The following is a 24,612-nucleotide window of genomic DNA, read 5'->3' on the forward strand; positions in this document are numbered from 1 at the left end:
GCTATAGAAACGATGCAACTATTGACATGCACTGGTCAGCAAAAACCGTTCCTACCCTTTTCAATGTTCGACCATTCATTCAAATGTTGCCATGAACCGGATAATTGTGTTGGCCTGTTTTATATGGGCTAACTACTTTTGTGATTCAAGTTAGGCTACTTAGCCATTTGGGCCTACGACCCTTGTAAAACATTGTATTTCTCCTTAATTTTAGTAGTACAACCTTCAACAACAGAAAACAAATGAGATACAGAAAATCGAAGTCACAAAACTAGACTTTTTTCTTGTTGTTGAAGGATTCGCTGTATACTAGACTGAATTTATGGAGTTTTAGGTTGCACAACTAATAAAATGAGGTACTGTACAGGAATGACGAAAAGGAATTTTGGTCAGGATTGAAAGAATTACACTCAGAGGTAGTTTTAAGTTTATTATAACACAATAAGTCACTTTCTTCTACTAAGACATTTTCTTCTAACTGCTTCCCTTCTTCCTAAACAAATTAGTCACTTCGTAACTAACCAGCTGAGTAACCAAAGTATTATATTAGCGGGAATTAACCTCAACCACACATCTCTCTTCTCACTCAATGGTTCAAATTAAATCTAACACTTTTGACAAGACTTATTTATGTTTCATTTCTTGGCCATTGGATTTGCTTTTGTACTTTAACCTTTAACGATTCAAATTTACTCAGCCACATTCATCATCTCCTTTTTTGTCGTTATATTTCTTCTGAAAATAGTAATGGGTGTTCCTCATCATCTCTTTTTTTCACCGGCATCTCCACCGATATTCTCGCTGGAGTGGGTCAGTCGTTATACCCTAGAATAAGATTCAAAATCCTCTCTTTCTATTGATCTCTCTAAGCAAGGTGAGTGATTTCTTATTTGTTTTGGGTCAGCAATGAATCTACTCCACATCAATCATCAATAACATAGCTTTCTGTTTTGAATCCAACCCCCACCTTGTTTAAGAGCTTCTTATTGATGTGTGTGTTTTCATGCTAGCTTCATGGTAGGTCTTAGCTTGATTAATTTATGGTTGTTTTACATATGTATACTATCATATTTCTCGTACACATGTACACCATTTTCTGTATACATGTACACCATTTTCTGTACACATGTACGCTATTTCATACACACGTACCGTGAAAATGAATTGAATTTCGTGTTTTGTTCATCAGCTTGTTCTTGACTCATATATTTTGTGTTTTGTTCATCAACTTGTTCACCGACTCTCTGTTGTCGTCAAAGAAGCCGACAAGAAGTGCGATCTGCAATAACAATGGAGGAGTATCATCTTTTTGCACTTTTGTTCATAATGATGTACACATGGATATAATTCATCTAAACGTACATGTGGATAATACATTATATGTACACGTTGATAATTTTTGCATATTCATGTGTTCTAACAGTTTGAAGCATGATTAAGAGTGATGTCACAACAGAGATAACACTTATGTCAAAGTACATATTGAGCTAACAAAAAGATAACACTCAAACATATGTGTACATATAAATATCTGAAAATTGTATCTTAAACATGTACACAAGTTTACAACATACTGGACATATAACATGTATCTCAAAAATATGTGTACATGTAAATATCTGATAAGATATAATATGTATATTGTACATGTATCCCTTGTCGATGTCAAAAACATATGTGTACATGTAAATTTCTTTATAAGTATATGTTAAACACACAAACAACTTTAGATGTGTTTACAAATTACTAATCTAATAGTGTACATACACATTATTATCCATGTGTACCACCCATGAATGTGTACATACTTTGTTTATTTTCAATTTTTTTAATCAGTGGTATTTTAGTAAATATGTCTTCATCTTTCCCAGAATTTTGGGTTTTCTGCAACAAATTTGCGGCCGCTATTGATTTTTTCCACAAAATTTTTCATTCTTTTACGTTTTAATTATAGGTTACACTTCATGATCATAGTTTTATCATTTATAAAATGTTTTTCAAATTCATATTTAAAAAATAGTGAGTTTTTGTCAAGGGAAATGAGCTGAAGAGGACAAGGGAGATGAATTGAAACACGGCCACTGCGGCGGATTTCGAACATCACAACCACCACGAGCACAAGGGAGATGAAATGAATAGCACGACATGGAGGAAGAATTTGTTTGTGTTGATTTCACGGCAAAGGAGAAGACGAACATGCAGTTTCGCGACCGAGCTCGACGGAGGTTCACCGGTAGTCACAGAGGATGACCAAGAAACACGACGAAGAGGAGCTGTAGCATAGATGATCTGAGATCGAGAAGTTGAAGATTGAGATGTGAAGAAGAAGCTTTTTGATTTCATAATTATGTTTGTTTATTCTCGAGAAAGAGAAGAAAAGTAATAAATTTTAGAAAATTGTGAGACCACTTTAGTTAGATAAAGGGAATCTAGTTAACGATGGTTTGGTTTCTAGTCATAAAAAACTACCTCAATAGTGATAACTGACCTAGAATGTAATAAAAACTTGGAAACTGTCTTATAATGTAAAATACTCTTTCGAATTTGTATTATTCAGTGTTACCCCCCCCCCCCACCACATGCGCGCGCGTACGAAGGAAGATTTTTAAATTTTAATTGTTTAATATTGTGGTAATATTTACAATATCGTATTATTAATTTGTAAGTAAGACCAGGTTCAATGACCGTTTCTATCATGGTTCTTAAAACAAAAAAAAAATTAAAATAATGAAAAAGAGTACGAACATTTAAGCACCGCTTCTTAAAAAGAACATTTAAGCACCGCTTCTAATCTTGTTTTGTCATTTGTCAACTTTCTATTGGTTTGCCTTTTTAAGAAGAAATAAATTTTAATTACAAAATTAGATATGATTAAATTAGTATTATTTTTGAGATTAGAACCTGTTTTAAAGACATTTACCGATGGAGTTGCCCAAACTAAAACTGCACTCTGCACAACATGGAATAATAGAGATTAAAGATTATCGACCTGCCCCTGGACCTTTTACTGAGGCATGACTCATGAGAGAGCTGAAACTTAAGAACATATGACTTATTGAGAAAAAGGTGGAATTGATGAAGAATGTCTGATGTTATGAAAGTGAAGTTGATTACAAAAGGAGCAGCGTGGGAATGGAACAGTTTTAGTTGTTGATAAAGACGTGACATAGTTGTGTCTTAATCTAATCAGAGATTCCTTATGTTTTTATCTTTCTTCTTCTATAAAGTTGCATGAGATTCATATCTGGTGAACATATGTAAAATTGCTCTTTATTATTATGATCAAATTTGACTTTTTTTTTATTACATGATCAAATTTGACTTCTTTGACGATTTCTAGTGTTCTCGCTATTTAGGGATACTTAACATTCAGTATTTATTTTAACAAAATAACTCGCCGGTAAAAACACATTGGAAAAAGTATTTGTTAAAGCATTAAAGCTCAAGGAATGATTTCATTTGTTATATCCAAGAGCAATGAGTGAAATCAATCTTTATTCATTTATCATTTCATTTTGCTCATCTTTTTATTCAACTAACTAGTACATGCTACTCCTTCCGTTTCGATATAGATATGTTTTAGGTGATTGTTGTTGTTTCACAATAGATGATGTTTCACATATCTAGGTAATTTTAACTTTATCAAAATTGTGTAGCCAATTGTATATTTACTATTTTTATTTATAATTAAATAAATTAGTTTTAAATTATATTTCAAAGATTTTTTGTTTATAAAATATAATTTTTTAATATACGTGCAAAGAACCAAAACTTTATCTATTATGAAACAAATGAAATACTATTACTTTAATGTTTAGACGTTACATACTTTTCCAACTTGCAACAAAGAGCAATGAGTGAAATCAAACTTTCTCGATCCTGTTTAATTTAAAAATCAGTTTTTAATTAAAACAAATAAGTCTATAGAAAGTCTGATCAAACCAAAAAAAAATTTATCAAGAATTTGTTTGAACTGATTGGGATCAACTTAACGACATTTCATCAACATGAATAGGATATATTACATTGTTATTTGTAAGTGATAAAAATACAATCAACACTCTAAAATGTTTTTATAGATACCGACCGTGTACTCGATTGCCACCGTTTAAATTTCGAAAACAGGCAATACACAAAAGGACATAGACAAAACTACTTCTCACTTCTGCTTTATCTTTCCTTTTTTTCTCAAAAATTGGCTCTTTTCCCACACTCCTTGGTTTCTTACAATACATTGTTGTCTTCTCGAAACCATAACTATTTGACATTCCTCCACCGTTGATTCACTTATCTCTCGTCTTCCATGACTCATGTACGGACAGGATTCAAGATCACAATACAGAAAAGATTTTTCGCTCTGATTAACAACAAAACATATTTTATCATTTTGGCAGAAAAAAAAGACTTGATTCGAAATTTGAGCGTGCTAATGGTTTAATCAATTAAAGGGACAAAGAAAAGCAACTTTATGAAATCAGTAGTAATCAGTAGATTTATACCATTCTTGTCCATCGCTTTGATTTTTTTTTAAATCACTTCTTTACTTGTGTTAACAAAAAAAAAAACTTCTTTACTTTCTGATAAAAGAAAAAAGACACCAACTTTTAGATACATCCAACGGTTAGTAATCAATCTGGTCTGAGTTAGAATCATAACCGTTTACTTATTTTGACCAAAGTGCTTACAAAATGGTCCATACACTCTCATTCCACTACAAAGTTGCAGTCTTGAAACCAAAGCCACCACCTTTCTCTCTCTTTGTCTCTCAGAAGTGGGCATGGCTTCACTGAGATTCCTTCATGTCTTCTTCTTCTTCTTCTTCCATCTCATTCTCCACTGCCACTCTCTCTCCGGCTCCTCTGACGCGAAGCTCCTCGTGGGAAAGATCAAACCTTCGCTCCAAGGCGCCAGCGAGAGCCTCCTCTTGTCCTCTTGGAACTCATCTGTTCCCGTCTGCCAATGGAGAGGGGTAAAATGGGTATTCTCAGACGGCTCCCCTCTCCAATGCACCGCCCTCTCTTCTTCACCCTCATCCCAATGGACAAACCTCTCTCTCTACAACGACTCCTCCCTCCACCTCCTCTCTCTCCAGCTCCCTTCCGCTAACCTCACCGGCTCCCTCCCCGGAGAGCTCGGCGAGTTCTCCATGCTCCGAAGCCTCTTCCTCAACATCAACGCCTTGAGCGGGCCCATCCCTCTCGAGCTCGGCTACGCTTCCTCTCTCTCCGACGTTGATCTGAGCGGTAACGCCCTAGCCGGGGCCTTCCCTCCGTCGATTTGGAACCTCTGTGAGAACCTCGTCTCGTTGAAGCTTCACGATAACTCCTTCTCCGGGGCCTTGCCTGAGCCCGCCTTGCCGAACTCGACTTGTGGTAATCTCCAAGTTCTTGATTTGGGTGGTAATAAGCTCTCAGGCGAGTTCCCTGAGTACGTAACAAAGTTTAAAGCTCTCAAGTTGCTTGATCTTTCGAGTAACGTCTTTGAAGGCTCTGTTCCCGATGGTTTGGGGTTGTTACAGCTAGAAATTCTGAACCTTTCTCACAATAACTTTAGTGGGATGCTCCCGAGTTTCTTCGGTGATTCCAAGTTTGGAGCTGAGTCTTTCCAAGGGAACAATCCTAGCCTCTGTGGTTTGCCTTTGAAGCCGTGTCTAGGCTCCTCTCGGTTGAGTCCTGGCGCCGTTGCTGGACTGGTGATAGGTTTAATGTCTGGAGCGGTCGTTGTCGCGTCGTTGCTGATAGGGTACTTGCAGAACAAGAAGCGGAAGAGTAGTATAGAGAGTGAAGATGATCTGGAAGAAGGCGACGAAGAAGATGAGGTTGATGGTGGTGGTCAGGGTGAAGGGAAGTTAGTTGTGTTCCAAGGCGGTGAGAATCTGACGTTGGAAGAGGTTTTGAACGCGACGGGGCAAGTCATGGAGAAGACTAACTACGGTACGGTCTACAAGGCGAAGCTTAGCGATGGAGGGAACATCGCGTTGAGGCTGTTGAGAGAAGGTACTTGCAAGGATAGAAGCTCTTGTCTGCCTGTTATAAAGCAGCTAGGACGCGTTCGCCACGAGAATCTGGTTCCTTTGAGAGCTTTCTATCAGGGGAAGAGAGGAGAGAAGCTGCTCATCTATGACTACATTCCCAACATAAGCTTACATGATTTGTTGCACGGTAGGTAACATTCATCTTTATTCTCATTGATCAGTTTGTGTTCGATTGACCACTGGGACGAAACTAATATTACATTCGGCCCGAACCTCCTGGTAATTAAAAAAAAAAAAATAGTATTCATGTGTTGTTTGAATGATTGTGCAGAAAGCAAACCGGGGAAGCCGGCTTTGAACTGGGCCAGGAGACACAAGATTGCGTTGGGAATAGCGAGAGGACTTGCTTATCTTCACACCGGACAAGAAGCTCCCATCATCCACGGCAATATAAGATCGAAAAACGTGCTGGTCGACGACTTCTTCTTCGCTAGGCTAACTGAGTTTGGGCTTGATAAGATCATGGTGCAAGCGGTGGCGGATGAGATCGTCTCGCAGGCAAAATCAGACGGGTACAAGGCGCCTGAGCTCCACAAGATGAAGAAATGCAATCCGAGGAGCGACGTTTACGCGTTTGGGATCCTTCTCTTGGAGATGCTGATGGGGAAGAAGCCTGGAAAGAGTGGGAGGAACGGTGGCGAGTACGTGGATCTGCCTTCTTTGGTTAAAGCCGCGGTGTTGGAGGAGACGACGATGGAGGTTTTCGACTTGGAGGCGATGAAAGGGATCAGGAGTCCGATGGAGGAAGGTTTGGTTCATGCGTTGAAGCTAGCGATGGGATGCTGTGCTCCTGTCACGACGGTTAGACCGAGTATGGAAGAGGTTGTGAAGCAGTTGGAAGAGAACAGGCCGAGGAATAGATCAGCGTTGTATAGCCCTACGGAAACGAGGAGCGACGCTGAGACACCTTGCTGAGTTTGGTTTCTGTTTTACAAAGCTTTTTTTTTTTTTGTTATTCTCTCACTTTTGTTGTTGGTTATATGCATTTGTTGTTTCATAGGAAAGGAACCATTCTGATTTCATTTTTATTTTTAGTTTATCTTTGTCAATGACAATGGTGTTAACAGAAGCAGAAGAAGCTAATATGATGAATCTACTTCGGTTATTTTCTTCTGTCTTGGTTTTGAGGGGTTATACAATTAAATTTTAATTAATTAACACTGCATACTAATCATGCATTCAAGGGCACCAAAAGTTAAGCATACTTACAACAGAAGAATGCAGAAACCTATGCTTTCACTAATTAACAACAGAAAGATTCGAGAATCTCTGACAAAGAATGTTAGAATTATTACCAGTTGCTGAGAGAAGGATCCCAAAGGCGTAAACGTCGCTTCTCGGATTGCATAGGTTTTATATATAGCTCTCTCTTCATTTCTCCTACAAACAAAGGAGAGAGAGCTTCAATATATCCAACAATGACAGTGTCGACAGTTTCATAAACTGGTAGTAATTCTATCATTCTTTGTCTGTAAATGCATTGACAATATATTGAAGCTCTGTCTCTCCTTTGTTTGTAGGAGAAATGAGGAGAGGGCTATATATAAAAGCTTTTTTAACATATATAAAAGATTATAATCATCGTATGTAATAGATTTAAACATTATACGATGATGTATTGTGTTATCCAGTTTTAAAAAAGGAAAAAATATATTATAATATGCAATTGTCAAAATGGATAAACCAACTCAAACCAAACCATATTCAAATGAGTTTAGTTTTTAATGAATTATATATGGGTCAACCCAAACCATTTACTTAATGGATTAGATCAATCCATAACTCATTCAAATATATGGATTAATAGATTTAATGAATTGACTCATTTTTAGATATATTAGTATTATATAATAATTTATATTATAATTCAAAGTTGTGTCTACTCAAGTAAAATTAAAACATTGGTTGAACAAATCATTTTTATATGTAAAATTAGATTTTATATTTCCGATACTCGTGAATTTGTGTTAATAATTCAGTTTAGTTTGATTTTAATGATAAAATAAAGAGTAAAATTGATTTATATGTATTTAATTTTGTGAAATTGTGTTTAAGTAGGGTTTACTGTTTTTTACATATATTTATTATAAAATTATATTATTTAAAATAATTTATTCTTAGATGTCTATTCGTTTTTATTTATAAATATAAGAAATTTAGAGTATTAGAAATTTAGAGTACTAGATTTTTTTTTTTTATTATTATTTTTTTTTTTTGAGTATAAGAAATTTAGAGTATTAGAGTATTAGATAATAATATAAGAAATTTAGAGTATTAGATTTATTTTTTGGTTTGATCTAATTAAATAACTAGTAAATTTTTATGACTTTATAATGCATTGCAATAGATAAGATCAACGTTAAGATAAATAGCATAATGGAAATTTTGAGATTATAACCAAGCGCTTGTAGCTTGGTGGTAAAGGAAGTATAGCTGTACTGTCCGCCACCCGGGTTCGAGCCTTGGTCACAACGGATTTAACATCTCTTCCGTTGGGGTGCTGGACTCCCGAAAAAGGGATAGTTGGGAATGTGGCTGCGCAGATGCAATAGTTATAAAAAAAATAAAAATTTTGAGATTATATGAGATCGACGTTAAGATAAAAAGCATAAGGGGACAAAGTAATGTTACAACTACATTTGTTTATTAAAATAATAACGTCTATTTATTGAGATGGTGGGCATTCATGATCTATGGATACAATATTAAAATTTTACATATTGTTCCAACTTACTAATATGTATGATAAATCTATAGAAACATGACAACACGAGACGAAGAACCACAGAAACTGGAAAGCGACCGATATCGTAGAAACGTCGATACATATATAACGCATTTGACTCTATAGTGAGATCAGTGACCAGATCCGTATTTGCCTTTAGAAGAGGTTGGAGTCGGTGGAGTACGCTTACATCGCTGGTAGAAGTGGCACGGAGGGGTTGGAGTGGGTAGAGTACGCTTGCATCGCTGGTAGTGTTGGCACGGAATAGACGGAGGACCAATAAAATAGCGGCGTTGCCTTTGGACTGTCACTTGATCAGGATGGTTTGTCTCTTCTGCACCAGCGCCAATCAAATGCATTACTCATTTATATATGGTTTGGCAATTCTAGTGTTGATTTGTAGTTCAGTGTGGCTAAAAGCGAATCTAAAATTAAATTGGGTTGTAAGACAACTAAAATGTTTTCTTCTTCACATCCACTGATTTCTTTTTTTTTATCGACAAGACCTAAATTTATGTTTGAATCGGATCAAAAAGAGAAAAAAACTATACCAAAATTTAATTTAATTTTTTAGAAGTTAGAATTAGTTTGGTTTAATATATATGAACTTAAACCAATGGAGTTTTTTTCTAAAATTATGTTTTATTTTCAGTATTACTGTATTACCTTTGTTATTTCGTATTATTTAATCCAAAAATCCAAAATATATTAAACCCCCAAGAAAACATTACAGTTTAACATTCTTGAATTAAATTACCTAACTGGTAAACCAAAATAGTCATGACTTATGAAAAACAAAAAGACTCACGGAGTTTGTGGAGCTCCTTTTGTGCGCCAAGAGTTTTATCCATATGCGGAAACACAATAAGAAGAAGAACAAAGAAAAACATGCTGGAAACTATGGAAGATGTCATCTTAGTATTACTTTTTAGTTTACTCATCAGTGTGACTCATGTGACCCATTTATATAGAGCATAGAGGTGCAAATAAGAGAGAGTAGAACACATCGTAGATAATCAAAGCCAATGAAGAAGAAAATAGTGGAGAGATGAGAGAGGGAGTTGAAGCTACCGACGACTTGGTTGCCACGGGTATGTTTTGGTAGTATTCAGCGAAAGGACTTCGCTCACATGTTTCAGTTCACTGTTCATGACGTTCATTGTTTTTTTTTTGGACTATATTATCGTTTTATTTTAATTTTGCTATTACTGAATTACGTAGATATTTTTCTTAGTTTTATCCCATTATTTTAGTTACGCCTGAGACGAATCGGATATCCGGATCCGGATCCGGATCCTTATCCGGCGGATCCATGGTTTTACTATCCTTATCCAGATCCGGGGTTCTCGGATATCCGGGTGTCGGATATCCTTCTAAAAATTATAATATCCGGCGGATATCCGGATCCGGATTTGGATCCTTAAAATAAATAAAAAAATAATATTAATACATATAAAATATTAACAATAATTTAAAAATAAAAAATATATAATGTTTTTAATTATTTTTATGTATAATATTACAAAATTTACATAAAATTTACATATACTATTATAAAAATGAAAATATATTAAATAAATAGTTTATATATATATATATATTACTATTTTAAAAATAGTTATTAATAAAACTTACGGATCCGGATATCCGGATTAAGAAATCAAGATATCCGGATCCGGATCCAGCTTTGACGGATCCAACATTTTACTATCCGGATCCGGATTCGGTTCCTCCGGATATCCGGATTTTCAGATCGGATCCGGATCGAATCTCGGATCGAATCCTGATCTCAGATAAAAATCTCAGGCCTAATTTTAGTTGTTCAGCTATATTTTTTCTCAGTAGATTTTGTAACCACGACGATCCAAATTAAAATGACGAACCAATCAAAATCAATTGATAATATAGACTGATGAAACTTTTGAAAAAGTCGTTAAACAATTATACATATATGCATAATTGAAATTTGATGTCCTTTTTCTTAACTCAATAAATTGTTTGTAATGTTTAACAGTTCTGTAAGATTTTTAAATCCTACGTTACAACTTACAACTGTATGAGATTATTCATAATACCTGAAACAAATTCTGCAAACTTAACTATACAAGTATACTCTCAAAATAGTGTACTGTATCATTAACGGTATGCGTTAGAGAATAATATCAAATTTGTTCAGTTGAAAGAAATAGTATATGCCTTAAGAATGTGAGATTAATGAAGATATACAATGTTTATTTATATGAGAATATTTGCTTAGTCCACAAAGATTATCATAAAAAGAAAAGACAAAGCGGAGCTTATTGGACTAGGAGTTTCATAAAATTTTAGGTTTTTGTCAAATCTCCCTTATCGAATAAGGTATCTCTAAAATTTTTTATAAATCCAAAGTTATTGGATATAGCATTTGTAGAAATCCAATCAAATCTCCTTTTATTGAAAAATATGGATTTCATCAATGAGATTCATCTTATTTTGGATTTGAAAAAATATCATTTATCCTTCAAATTCAGTAAGAAAGAATACCATCAAATTTAGCATTCTTCCAAAAAAAAAAAAAGAAGAATACCATCGAAGGAGATGAAATTTGAAAAAAATAAATCAACCAGGAGAAAATGATTGACGTCACCTTCTCGACTCTCCTTTTCTCTGTTCCTTCCCCATATGGCCATGTTCCGGCTTCGTCAGTCGAATATGGCTGTTATTCTCTTGATTTTATCCTTATATTATTCGAAACTGCTCTTCTTCTTCTTTTGCTCCGCTATCCTATTCCATGGAAGAAGCAACTTGAGTTTCTTTTTCTTTTTTTCTGTTTGGTCTTGGCATGGCTACAATACAGACACGCTACAGAAGAATTGAAATTGACGGTAACAAAGAGAACAAAACCTCTCGAAGTACCATATGTTCCTATACTTCCAGTGGAAGCTCCTCAAGATGAAGTTTCATCTGCTCTTTTCATCTTTGCAAAACTGAAATAAACAATCTCAAAAAAGACTAAGAAGCAGCCAAAATATTGTGTTAGAACAACAGATGTACACAACTTGTTGAATCAAGACAAATGATTTTGATTATTTCTCTGCAAACATAGAATGTAAAGATTTATTGTTCTTTGAAAACAAAGTGCTTTTTATCTGCACACAGTGAAAGATAGTATAACTTTGGGGGTTGTATAAAGTTCATATATCTTTTCTACATAAACACGGACTCTCTGGTTTTTACATCAATGAATTGATGATCATAGAGAATTTACACTTCAATCTTAACATCATCAAAGCTGTCTACTTTGTCTCAGGATTTGATGAATGTTTTCATGAAAAGAGTCAGAATTAATCTTAATCTAAGCAAATATGAGTGGTGTTTAATATTATGTTGGGTTTATAAAATTTGATAAGAAAATTTTGATTCCAGCATACTGTAATTAATAATAAAAATACTAAAACTATGTCCAGTCATGTGAAAAATATATATAAAGAACGGATAAGAACTTAAGAAGATGACATTTGAGGTCACGATTTTATTCTTTAGAAAACGACAATGTTGTTATTGTTATGAAATAACTTATAATTTATACTATCGAAAAATTTAAGTAAGAATAGAATTTAATATCTGTAAGAAGCAAATAACACTAATATAAGAGAGAGAGTTTATTATAAGAAGGAAGAAAAAGATGTAATGATTCTTTGATTATAAACTCTTGTTCTTGTTTTTGGTGTACAAAAGAGTGAGATGAGTGATGATATTTATAGTGAACAACAATATATAAAATAACAAAGATGGTGCTTGATTTGGTAAATGAGTGGGTGATCATAGTGCTTGATGAGTAGATGATCGTAGTGCTTGAGTTGGTAAAGGAGTGGATGATCATTTCAATGTTTATCTTATAACACTCCCCCTTGATCATCCATCTTGTATTACGTAGTGCCTCGTTAAAAACCTAGTCATGGAAAACCCAATGGAAAAAACCATAGTAAGGTAAAACGAGTACAACTACGTAAACTCCCCCTCGAATGAGCAATCATAGATCCTTCTGATGGCGCATTCCAATGTTATGGACATGTTTTCTGAATACCGAGGTAGGTAGTGATTTTGTGAAGAGGTCGGTTGCATTGTCGCATGATCGAACATATCTTACTTCGATCTCTTTATTCTTCTCAAGCTCTTGAGTGTATGAGAAGAACTTTGGAGGTATATGTTTGGTTCTATCGCTTTTGATATATCCTTCCTTTGTTTGAGCAACACATGCTGCATTGTCTTCATATAGAATAGTTGGCCCCGTACTTTTTTCAATCCCACTACTTGAACAAATGTGTTGGCTTATTGATCTTAGCAATACACATTCTTTACATGCTTCATGGAGTGCGATGATCTCAACATGATTTGAAGAGGTAGCCACAAGCGTTTGTTTCTGAGAACGCCAAGATATAGCAGTGCCTCCGATCGTAAAAACATATCCTGTTTGCGATCGGGCTTTGTGTGGATCTGAAAGATATCCTGCATCTGCAAAACCAACTATTTGACCATTTGAATCTTTATGGTAAAATAAGCCTAAATCAATAGTCCCTTGTAGGTAACGAAAGACATGTTTAATTCCATTCCAATGTCTTCGTGTTGGAGATGAGCTAAATCTTGCTAGAAGATTAACATCGAATGATATATCAGGCCGTGTACAATTTGCGAGGTACATCAACGCTCCAATTGCACTTAGATATGGTACTTCCGGACCAAGTATCTCTTCTTTTTCCTCAGGTTGTCGAAATGGATCACTTTCAATGTTAACTGATCTGACGACCATCGGAGTACTAAGGGGATTAGATTTATCCATATTAAAGCGTTTCAACACTCTTTTGGTGTATGTAGATTGATGTACAAATATACCATTTTGAAAATGTTCTATTTGAAGGCGAAGACAATACTGTGTCTTTCCGAGATCTTTCATCTCAAATTCTCCTTTTAGATATTCTGATGCCTTTTGTATTTCCTTCTGAGTTCCAATAATATTTAGATCATCAACATATACCGCAATTATCACAAATCCGGATGTTGTTTTCTTGATGAAAACACATGGGCATATAGGATCATTCACATATCCTTCTTTTGTTAAATGTTCACTGAGACGATTGTACCACATACGTCCAGATTGTTTTTAACCCATATAATGATCTTTGCAATTTTATTGCACATAACTCTTTAGGTTTGGAACTTAATGCTTCTGGCATTTTAAATCCATCAGGGAGTTTCATGTAGATATCAGTATCTAATGATCCGTATAGATAAGTTGTAACAACATCCATGAGACGCATTTCAAGATTTTTATCAGCGGCTAGACTCATCAGGAATCTAAATGTGATTGCATCCATTACAGGAGAATATGTTTCCTCATAATCAATACCAGGTCTTTGAGAAAATCTTTGGGCTACAAGGCGAGCTTTATACCTTGTAATCTCATTTTTCTCATTTCGTTTTCGAACGAAAATCCATCTGTACCCAACTGGTCTCACATCTTCAGGTGTGAGTACAATAGATCCAAACACTTTTCGTTTGTTAAGCGAATCAAGTTCGATTTGTATTGCTTCTTTCCATTTATTCCAATCATGTCTCTTTTGACATTCATATATGCATTTCGGTTCTGGATCATCGGTATCTTCATTTACCTCATTTGACATAAGATATGAGAAAACATCACCAATGTCATCATTTTCATTCCTTTTCCATATCTTTTTATTATGGATGTAATTAATAGAAGTCTCATGATTATCTTTCGATTCATGATGCTCTGATTCATCAGAGTCCTTATCATTTATTTCTTCCAAAATATTTTCTGCTATTTTGGGTGCATCATATATTTCAGCTTTCTTCTGTTTCCTAGGATTCTTATCCTTAGAACCAACAGGTCTACCATGCTTCAGGCGTGTTTTTGGCTCTCGTGTGTCATCATCCTTTTCTTGTTCATTTGGCATTTTGATACGAGCAGGAGCATTTGCAGCTGGTATATGAGATTTAGTTACCGTCTTGGTATCTGCAAATGCATCAGGTAGCTGGTTAGCTATACTCTGTAAATGTATAATTCATCGAACTTCTAGTTCTGACTCTTTAGTAGGAGGATCAAGATATAACAATGATGGTACACTTCATTTTATATCACTTCCAACATTTTTGTTTTCTCCCCCTAGAACTGGAAATACATTTTCGTCAAAATGACAATCAGCAAAACGTGCTGTAAAGACGTCACCAGTCAGTGGTTCTAGGTATCTTATAATTGATGGAGAGTCACAACCAACATATATTCCCAACCTTTTTTTGTGGTACCATCTTTGTTCGTTGTGGTGGTTCTACAGGCACATATACCGCACAACACAGATTCTAAAGTGGAAAATGTTTGGTTCTCGACCAAACGCTAACTGTAGTGGGGAATACTTATGGTATGCACTCGGTCTGATCCGAATGAGTGCTTCTGCATGCAAAATGGCATGTCCCCATACAGAGGTTGGAAGTTTTGATCTCATGATCAATGGTCTTGCAATCAATTGCAGACGCTTAATTAAAGATTCAGCCAAACCATTTTGCGTATGAACATGAGCAGCCGAATGTTCAACTTCAATTCACATTACCATACAATAGTCATTGAATGCTTGGGATGTGAATTCACCAGCGTTGTCTAGTCTAACTCTTTTAATAGTATAATCAGGAAACTGTGCTCGCAGTTTGATTATCTGAGTTAGAAATCTCGCAAATGCCACATTTCGAGATGATAATAGACAAACGTGTGACCATCTACTGGATGCGTCAATTAATACCATAAAATAGTGGAATGGTCCACAAGGTGGGTGTATAGGTCCACATATATCGCCTTGAATTCTTTCAAGGAATTTTGGTGATTCTTTATCAATTTTGGTTGGCGATGGCCTTACGATCAATTTTCCTAGAGAACATGCAACACATGTCATTTTATTCCCTTGAGAAATCTCCTGGATTTTCACTGAATGACCATGTGAGCTCTCTATGATTCTACGCATCATTGTGGTGCCCGGGTGACCGAGGCGATCATGCCATAAATTAAAATCTTCTGGATTTCTTTTGATCACAAGATGTGATTCTATAGCATCAATATAAGTGTGATGCAATCCAGAAGGAAGTTCTGGAATTTTTTCCAGTACAAGGCCTTTGCCTGATTTTTCAGAAGTTATATATAAATACTTCTTTCCATTCTCAGTTGCAGACTGAGTGTTATACCCTTGACGGTATATGTCTTTGAAACTCAACAAATTTCTCTTAGAATTTGGGGAATATAAGGCATTATCAATGGAAAACTTTGTTCCATTAGGCAACATAAAGTCTGCCTTGCCAATTCCTTCGATCAGGTCTGTAGGACCTGATATTGTGTTTACAGTCATTTTTACTGACTTTAAAGTAGAGAAATATCTCTTATCTTTCAGTATAGTGTGCGTTGTGCCACTATCTGGTATGCAAACTTCTCTACCAATTTGCTGAGTTGTTGTTCCATTTGCTTTCTTATCTATTTCTGTAACACACAGTTAATATCAATAAAGAAAATAAACTTTCACAAGTAAACATATTATGCATCAATAACAAGTACACAATAATTATACATTAGTTATTATGAAATACAACATTATTCTAAAAACTTTATATTTTGCTCATATAAACATGTCCATTGCATTAGTAAATATCAACATATAATCCAAATTCTTTTATGATATTAGACCAAAGACTAATCGACTACAAGACTAACCGATAAATAATTTCGTTTATGATGTTAGACCATGAATCATAAAGTATGTTTCCTTAATACCTTTAAACCATGAAGCATATTAAAGTATAATAAGCAAAATTTAATTCATCAAATAACTATTATTCTTACATATAGACAAACGTTGATGATTATTAATGATATCAAGTTCTTTAGTGCTCAAAATTTTAAAACCAAACTATCAAACCAACCAAAGATTATATTGTAAATATTAATTAATGATTCTCAATTATTTAGAGCATGAACCATATAAACCAATGGTTATCCAAACCAATTTAAACATATTATTTTCTGAACAAACCAATTTAGTATTATAACTTTGACTAAACGTATTATTATCAAACAAGCATATTGGTGACACATGTGTGCATGTGCATGGTTCAATGAATAGATGAGCAAATCGGTAACGCAACTACACGTTATAAAGGTGTTTTCTGTTTGGAGTGTTAACCGAACCAAACCAATTAACAATAAGCGATACACATTACAGTGTGTAGAATTAAATTAAACAAAGTCGTTTTAGCAGATCCATCGATCGATGCGTTATAGCCCATAAACCCATAGATCGATGCGTTTTAGCAGATGGACAACCATTAGTCATGGTTAATATATTATATGTCATATGACTATAGTATTATAGTGCATTGCTTTAAAACATGCATATATACAATCAGACAAATTAATATCATCGTCTAATTAACATTATATGTCATATGACAATAGTATTTCGCAATTTTAAAATGAACCATTTATATTAATAATACACGCAATTACAAGGAGAAACAACGTAAAGAAAAATAAACCGATATTCATTTTAAATTCACCCGGAGTAAATTCTTCAACGAATAAACCGTAAACAGAAACACAAATAAAAATTGCACATAAAATCAAAAATGCGCGAATCATCTTTCTTGAAATAAAAAAATCAGAGAAGAACGATTTAGAAATATTTGAGAGAAGATGAAATGTTTTGGATGAGAAAATGAATTGAAAATGAGTTGTATTTATAGATGAATATTACTGTTCATGACCGTTGGAGAAAGAAAAATTTTTGAAAAATTTTCTTTGTGACCATTAGGGTTAAATCGAGTGCACTAAAAATCAGTCTGAAAATATTGTATTAAACGATCAATCAAATTTATTAAATTTCATAAAATTTTGATAAAAATAAAAATTACGGTGAATAAATATTTTTTTTTGTTATGATAATAAATTATGTGACGGCTCAGCCGGTCAATGCAGAATAATAAATAAATTATACGGTGGCTTGGCCGATCAATTAACAATAAACAGAATATAAGGCGGCTCGACCGACCAATTAACAATAAACAGAATATAAGGTGGCTCGGCCGACCAATAAATTAATTAAATTATTAATAAATAATATAGGCGGTATTCCGGCAATTATAACATAATATAAATAATAGTATAGGCGGTATACCGACCATTATAGCAGGATATATATGATACAATAAATTTTACCGAATTACAGAACGATCGTGCTGATAACGTGTTATGAAATAACTTATAATTTATAATATCGAGAAATTTAAATAAGAGTAGAATTTAATATCCGTAGGAAGCAAATAACACTAATATAAGGGAGAGGGTTTATTATAAGGAGGAAGAAGAAGATGTAATGATTCTTTGATTATAAACTCTTGTTCTTGTTTTTGGTGTACAAAAGAGTGAGATGAGTGATATTATTTATAGTGAACAACACTACATAAAATAACAAAGATGATGCTTAATTTGGTAAATGAGTGGATGATCATAGTGCTTAATGAGTAGATAATTATACTGTTTTAGTTGAGTTGGCAAAGGAGTGCATGATTACCTTATAACAGTTATTAACTTATGAGTAGGTCCTCTAGTTTGGGTGGAGAGAAAATAGAAAAGAGTAGAAGTTCATTATTTTTTTTTTTTTTCTTTCTGAAAACTGAAAAAGAGTAAACTTATCGACGACTTTAGTTACATCAGTTATGGGTCTACATGCCTGGGCTTTAAAAAGTTCAAGTTAAACGAGCCTGGGCTTAAAATATATGGGCCGGACCACGTAACAATCGAAATTTAAAAGAAAAACGACGTAGTTTGAATCATCGTTTCTGTGTGTCTGTGTGGGAGCGACCCCCTAAATCAGTGAAATGCGAAAATTTGAAATTGAGCGGAAGTTCCGGTAAAGGAGGTTCGATGGCGCTTAATCCTCGGAAACGTTGATCTTTTTCGGTCCTCTGTCACAAGTGTGTAATCAACGCTTTCTCTCATCCCTCTTCTCCTTCTCCTTCGTCTTCCCGTTTTCTCAGATTCGTTTCTCCGCCTCCCTCTGTTTGAATGTGAAGGTAATTTTATCTACGCCCCCAAAATCCGGTGATCGGTGTTTTTGATTAATCGTTGCCATATGATCCCATTTTGATTTGAATTCGTTCATGATTCATTTTGGTTTAAGCGTGACAGAGAAATGTGAATACATTCATTTTGTAGGATCTTTCCCAAGGCCCTACAAAAAAGGATATTTGAGCTGGCTTTGTGTTTTAGCTTTTGTGCTGGCTAGCCATGATTGATGCATCCTATGCATGTTCTCTTTTTTTTTTTTTTTTTTTTAACTCTTGATTTTGAATTATTTTTTGTCTAAATGACTTGATTGTTTCTTTCCTTTTTAATGTTTCAGGTGAACACACATATATTTTCTAAACTGAAGATTCTTTGTCAAAGCCCTTCTTTCCGCTTAATGGCAGCTCAGAGATTCTAACTAGACGATCAAACTATGTCTCGGCAAAACGTGAATAAAAACGTTTCACTTCAGACCGGTGAAGAGTTCTCCATGGAGTTTCTCAAGGACCATACTCCTGCTCATAACGATGACCATAGATTCGGGGACCTTTACTACCAGAATCAGCCAGCCGGGTTTCACGACCTGAGGAGGATAGAGTCAGAGTCATATGACTTCGGACGTGACCCGAGAGCTGCTTCTACATACATGCCGCACTTTAATAACCTTGGTGGTGAGAAGGAAGTTATAACCAGGAAGGCTTTTGGCGAAATAAACTCAAACCAAGGATGTGTCAGTGTCACAGGGAAGTCTGCGCCTTCTGTCTTCTTACCAGAGCGTGTTCACCCCAACAACTATACTGTAAGAGGAGAAGGAGGAGGAGAGTTTGACAGGTTCGGAAAAGTTAAGTTTCTTTGCAGCTTCGGTGGGAAGATCATGCCGAGATCCAGCGACGATAAGCTGAAATACGTGGGAGGAGAGACGCATATCGTTTCCATCCGCAAGAACCTCTCCTGGGAAGAGCTCAAGAAGAAGACCTCAGCTATTTGCCAACAGCTGCATTCGATCAAGTACCAGCTTCCGGGCGATGAGCTTGACTCTCTGATATCAGTAACTTCCGACGAAGATCTTCAGAATATGATGGAAGAGTACAATGGACTGGAAAGGCCTGAGGGCTCACAGAGGCCTAGACTGTTCTTGATTCCTATTGGACAGCCTGAAATGAAAATCGCTGGTGATACTACAAGTTATCATGTAAACCATTTGGATCAGATGCTAAGGCTTGATACTCAGCTTTTCAATGGAGTTCAGTATAACATGTCTGCTTATCCATCGCCTCCTATCTCTCCTTCGCCATTCATGCACAAGGATTGCTCGCAGTTCCTTGGCGACAACTCGAGCTCAGAGAGCAATAACTCCTTCACTCTACCCCAACCAGAGCCTTCAGTGAACTTTCAAACTTACAAGCATGAGGCGGAGAACTCTTACGGGATTGGCTTCAACAAGAACCATGAAACTCCCATTAGGTTCTACTGCGAGAAACCGTGCATACCTGAGGAGCCTAAGGTATCGTTTTCTGGCTCTACGAATTCGAATGATTCCTTCTTGGGGATACCGCACTCGCACTCAGACTCTACGTTGGAGGTTAACGGTGGACATTCTAGCTACTTCTCACAAGAGAGACAGAGCCCATCTTCGCCGTTGAACTTTACAAAGAAACAAACGGAAGAGAAGACAGTGCAGGAGCATAGGAACATCGATCTATCTAGCCGTCGTACACAAAGTAATATACTCGATTTCGGAGGAGGACCAGGACCAGCATTGCATAGAGACGTTTCTGATGTAGGCAATCATTATGATGAGATTTTTCTGAATCAAGAAAGGAACAGTGGGAAAGTTATGGGGACAAGAGTGATCCCTACTAACATAGAATGCAAGAACTATGGAAACCAGACCTCAGTGGTTAATGTTGACCCATGGAAGCAAATAATGCAAGATAATGATCTTTTGATGGCTGGAACCTCATCTGGGAATCTAATTTCCTTGGACGAAGGCATTGCAGATGACACCCCAAATCAGGAAAGGAGACTCTTTGATCATATTCAAGAACCTGTAAATCAATCTGTCAGGGCAGCGAATTTGGAAGTTTCAGGGGTGTTGTTAAATAAGAGAGCGAACTCTGATGTGGATTTCTTGTTCAACATCTCTTCGGAATCAGCAAAGAGAGAGATTGTTCATGAGACAGGGCTTTTAGAACTTGATCCAACACAAAAGAACGTGAGTATTCCAAAAATCCATTTATATTTGTCACCAGTACATGATTTTCTATCAGATTGTAGTAGTAAAAAAACTGATAATGACGTGCAGAGAGTACAAAGGGAAAGTGGTTCAGGCCATGTGAGAATCCAAAGCATGGATTTGAATCAGGCAGCGCCAGAGATAACCAATGAAACTTACAAATTGAAGATCCCATCTGTCCAAAGGCAAGATTCACTCGTAACCACTCCACACACAAAGTTGGACAGCATTGATCCTCTCTCCCTCTCTGAGGTAGTAATTTTACTTGTTTGTAAACTTATAATTTAAGCCAAGGGACGGTCTTGTTCTCATAATTGTCGCTTGTTGACAGGAGGCTGAAGCTAATGTTGATGAGAAAGTGAATAGTTTTGCCGACACACTCATAGTTGAAATGGAAGCCAGTGTGTATGGCTTGCAGGTACTCAAGCTTGTTACTTTAGAAAACTGAGTCATCCTTAATCATATTATGACTGTTATTCATCCATTTTAGTAAATCCGGCTTGGAAAATTGAAAATGCTCAGCTGAGGCATTCTGTCTCCTTAAGCTTGTATTCTCTAAACAAAACTTTTAGACAGATGATGATACTTATGTTTGACATGCTTTGGAAATTGATTTTTCTTTTACATATTCTAAACCTTCAGATGATAAAGAACGCTGATCTTGAAGACCTAACAGAACTTGGATCCGGGACATATGGAACTGTCTTCCATGGCAAATGGCGAGGAACCGATGTCGCAATAAAGAGAATAAGGAAAAGCTGCTTTGGAGGAAGATCATCTGAACGTGAACGCTTGGTTAGTCCTCAAGTCTTTTGTGTCTGTCTTTTATATGTTTTTTTTTGCTGCTCTCTTAAGTCCTACTGTGAAGTCTGGTCATACACATACCATGGATTCTAGCTCTGCAACAAAATTGAGAATTAAGTTTCTTTGCTTTCTTTATCAGACCAAAGATTTCTGGAGGGAAGCACAGATACTCTCAAATCTTCATCACCCAAACGTTGTTGCATTCTATGGTATAGTCCCTGATGGAACCGGAGGAACATTAGCGACTGTTACTGAGTTCATGGTGAATGGGTCACTAAGGCATGCTCTTGTCAAGAGAGACAGATTGCTCGACGCTCGAAAAAAGATAATAATAGCAATGGATGCTGCTTTTGGAATGGAGTATTTGCACCTGAAGAACATAGTCCACTTTGATCTCAAATGTGAGAACTTACTCGTCAATCTAAGGGATCCACAACGACCTATATGCAAGGTAAACATACTTGATGACAAACAATCTCATCCACCATTGAGTCTTGAGCATGAGGATTTCTGCAGGTGGGAGATCTTGGCTTATCTAGAATCAAACGTAACACTTTGGTATCTGGAGGAGTGAGAGGAACACTTCCATGGATGGCACCAGAACTCTTGAATGGAAGCAGCACCCGGGTTTCCGAGAAAGTAAGAGAAAAAAACTAATCTAAATTTATATTCCATTAGAACACACACAGCTTATGTAACTCGGTGTGAACAGGTCGATGTATTTTCATATGGGATCTGCCTATGGGAGATTCTAACGGGAGAGGAGCCCTATGCAGATATGCATTGTGGAGCAATCATTGGTAAGTTGCACAGTTTTTTTTTTTCTTCACTTGCCACTTGTTTCCTCTTTGCTTATTTGTTTCCCTCTTTGAAAGGTGGGATTGTGAAGAACACGCTTCGACCACCAATACCGAAAACATGTACTCCGGAATGGAAAAAGCTGATGGAACAATGCTGGGACATAGACCCGGATGCTCGTCCTCCATTCACCGAGATAACAAGCAGACTTCGATCCATGTCTATGGAACTCGTCGCTAAAAGCAAGAAAAGAGAAAACAAACCCTGAAGACGTTTACAAACATCAAGAGAGTCAAGAAACGGGTTTAAGTTCACATTCCTTCGTATTTGTTTAATTCTGTACAAAAAAAAAAAAAAAACATATAAAAGTTGTGTAAATGTTATTATTCCAACATAAGGGGATGAGAAACAGAGTTTGCAAGTAAAGAACAATAAACTCAGTTTTGTCTAGTCTACACATCTTTGTATAAAAGTTGGAACTTTGGTATTCTCTCTGGAGGAAGCGGACAGTGAACAATCATCTTCCCTTTCATAGCTCCTCTGAATATTACCTTCATACAAAAAGACAAAACAGAGGATTTGAACTCTAAATGCAAATATATACAGAGACTAATGAAACTGAATTTGTTTTTTTTTTAACCTCAACGACATCAATAAAGTCTTGTTTCTCGTGGAATTTACCGACCCACTTGGTATGATCAGCAGTTCTGTAATAAAAATTACAAAATCAGAATTTAACTTTAAATTAAAAAAAAAACCAAAGCTTTGTAATTTTTATGTGAAACAAGAATCTAATCTACCCAGAATCAAGTTTCATGTGATGAGCGTTGAAGAAGAAGACAGTGGAAGGGAACAGAGTGATGTCGAAGTAGTTGACGTAAACTTGAACTTGATCCGAATCAACGTCCACCAAAGCTACCGTAGCGAATTTCGATACATCTCTCGCCGATTTCTCGAGCTGAAAAATTCGAAATTATGAGAGACGAAGAAGATAATGAGTGCAGAGAGAAAAGGAAGCATACAATGTCATCGAGAAGAAGACAGTTTTCGTCGGAGGTACGGCCGAATCGTAGGACGAGCACTTTATCGATCGTGTTGTTGATGATCCGATCGATCTCTTCCTTCTTTGTTAGCGTTGGGAGCAGAACAGATTCCATCTTCTCTCTGTGATCCCGAATTTGTCTCTTCAATAACCCCAAACAGAATGGAAACGATTCGAACTTTTTTTTTGGTGGTTTCATTCGGTTTAGGTCCAAACCGGTCGACAATTCGAAAATGATTTCGGTTGGGTTGATTGGTTTTTAGGCTTTTCCAACTGTTTTATACACCCAACCAAAATTTTGTTTCTCTGTGTTAGCAAGAGCTAACTTATTTCTCCTCCAATAACAGAAACAAAATATACAAATTTAACCAAAATATATCAAAATTCTTCATTTTTTTCTGAAACTAAACCGATAACCGAATTGATCTATTTTAATAACCAAACCAAAGAATCAGCTTTCCAAATTTTTTATTCGGTTCAATTCAAAAAGAGAACAAAAAAACAAAAATAATCTAATGTCCATGCTCATTGTCTATACCCATACCGAGGTTCATTCAAGTTTATCTTTACTTATGTTGGAATCGATTCCTTGAAAATCGGCTGGCATATTGATGAATGTGTAAAGTTCTTGATAAAATCTAACATGATTTAAATCTCACTGAATGTTCAAGGAAATCTTTGCATCAGCTGTCGACATAACTTTTTCTTTCACCGATTTGCTTTAAAACAAATATCGAAAGTAACCTAATCGCTCAAAACACACAAAAGAAGCTGATCTAAAAACCCACACATACAAAAGAAGCTGATTAAAAAAAATACTGAAAGAGCAAAGCGAAGTGTATTTCTTAATAACTGAATTTGATCAAAACATGTTCCA

The 24,612-nt window shown here is 35.8% G+C and overlaps 3 protein-coding genes and 1 long non-coding RNA gene across 5 annotated transcripts; 2 read left to right on the forward strand and 2 right to left on the reverse strand.

Moving 5' to 3' along the window:
* The first annotated feature begins 4,681 nt into the window (after nt 1-4,681).
* On the forward strand, nt 4,682-7,143 carry LOC106418224 (putative kinase-like protein TMKL1). Its single transcript, XM_048751095.1, has 2 exons — nt 4,682-6,161; nt 6,306-7,143. Exons 1-2 carry the CDS (start codon nt 4,778-4,780, stop codon nt 6,947-6,949), a joined length of 2,028 nt encoding a protein of 675 aa, XP_048607052.1. The 5' UTR covers nt 4,682-4,777; the 3' UTR covers nt 6,950-7,143.
* LOC106418228 lies at nt 6,970-9,826 on the reverse strand. Its single transcript, XR_001283639.3, has 3 exons — nt 9,568-9,826; nt 8,433-9,093; nt 6,970-7,414 (listed from the first exon to the last, which is right to left on the reverse strand). It is a non-coding gene; the product is annotated as an uncharacterized LOC106418228 (long non-coding RNA).
* An 8,763-nt stretch (nt 9,827-18,589) lies between these two features.
* On the forward strand, nt 18,590-23,182 carry LOC106418222 (probable serine/threonine-protein kinase DDB_G0267686). Of its 2 annotated transcripts, XM_013858886.3 has the most exons (10): nt 18,590-18,863; nt 19,006-19,099; nt 19,193-21,070; nt 21,161-21,343; nt 21,423-21,509; nt 21,734-21,886; nt 22,035-22,346; nt 22,412-22,534; nt 22,608-22,695; nt 22,771-23,182. In XM_013858886.3, the coding sequence occupies exons 3-10, from the start codon at nt 19,289-19,291 to the stop codon at nt 22,959-22,961; spliced, it is 2,919 nt and encodes a 972-aa protein (XP_013714340.1). In that variant the 5' UTR covers nt 18,590-18,863; nt 19,006-19,099; nt 19,193-19,288; the 3' UTR covers nt 22,962-23,182. The 2 variants fall into 2 exon arrangements, with proteins under 2 accessions (XP_013714340.1, XP_013714339.1); XM_013858885.3 differs by lacking the exon at nt 19,006-19,099 and having other exon boundaries at nt 18,592-18,863.
* LOC106418225 (thioredoxin-like protein 4B) lies at nt 23,055-23,974 on the reverse strand. Its single transcript, XM_013858890.3, has 4 exons — nt 23,716-23,974; nt 23,494-23,651; nt 23,334-23,400; nt 23,055-23,244 (listed from the first exon to the last, which is right to left on the reverse strand). Exons 1-4 carry the CDS (start codon nt 23,932-23,934, stop codon nt 23,146-23,148), a joined length of 543 nt encoding a protein of 180 aa, XP_013714344.1. The 5' UTR covers nt 23,935-23,974; the 3' UTR covers nt 23,055-23,145.
* Between the last annotated feature and the right edge of the window lie 638 nt (nt 23,975-24,612).

The sequence above is a fragment of the Brassica napus genome, chromosome C3 (assembly GCF_020379485.1).
Source record: "Brassica napus cultivar Da-Ae chromosome C3, Da-Ae, whole genome shotgun sequence".
NCBI lineage: Eukaryota > Viridiplantae > Streptophyta > Magnoliopsida > Brassicales > Brassicaceae > Brassica > Brassica napus.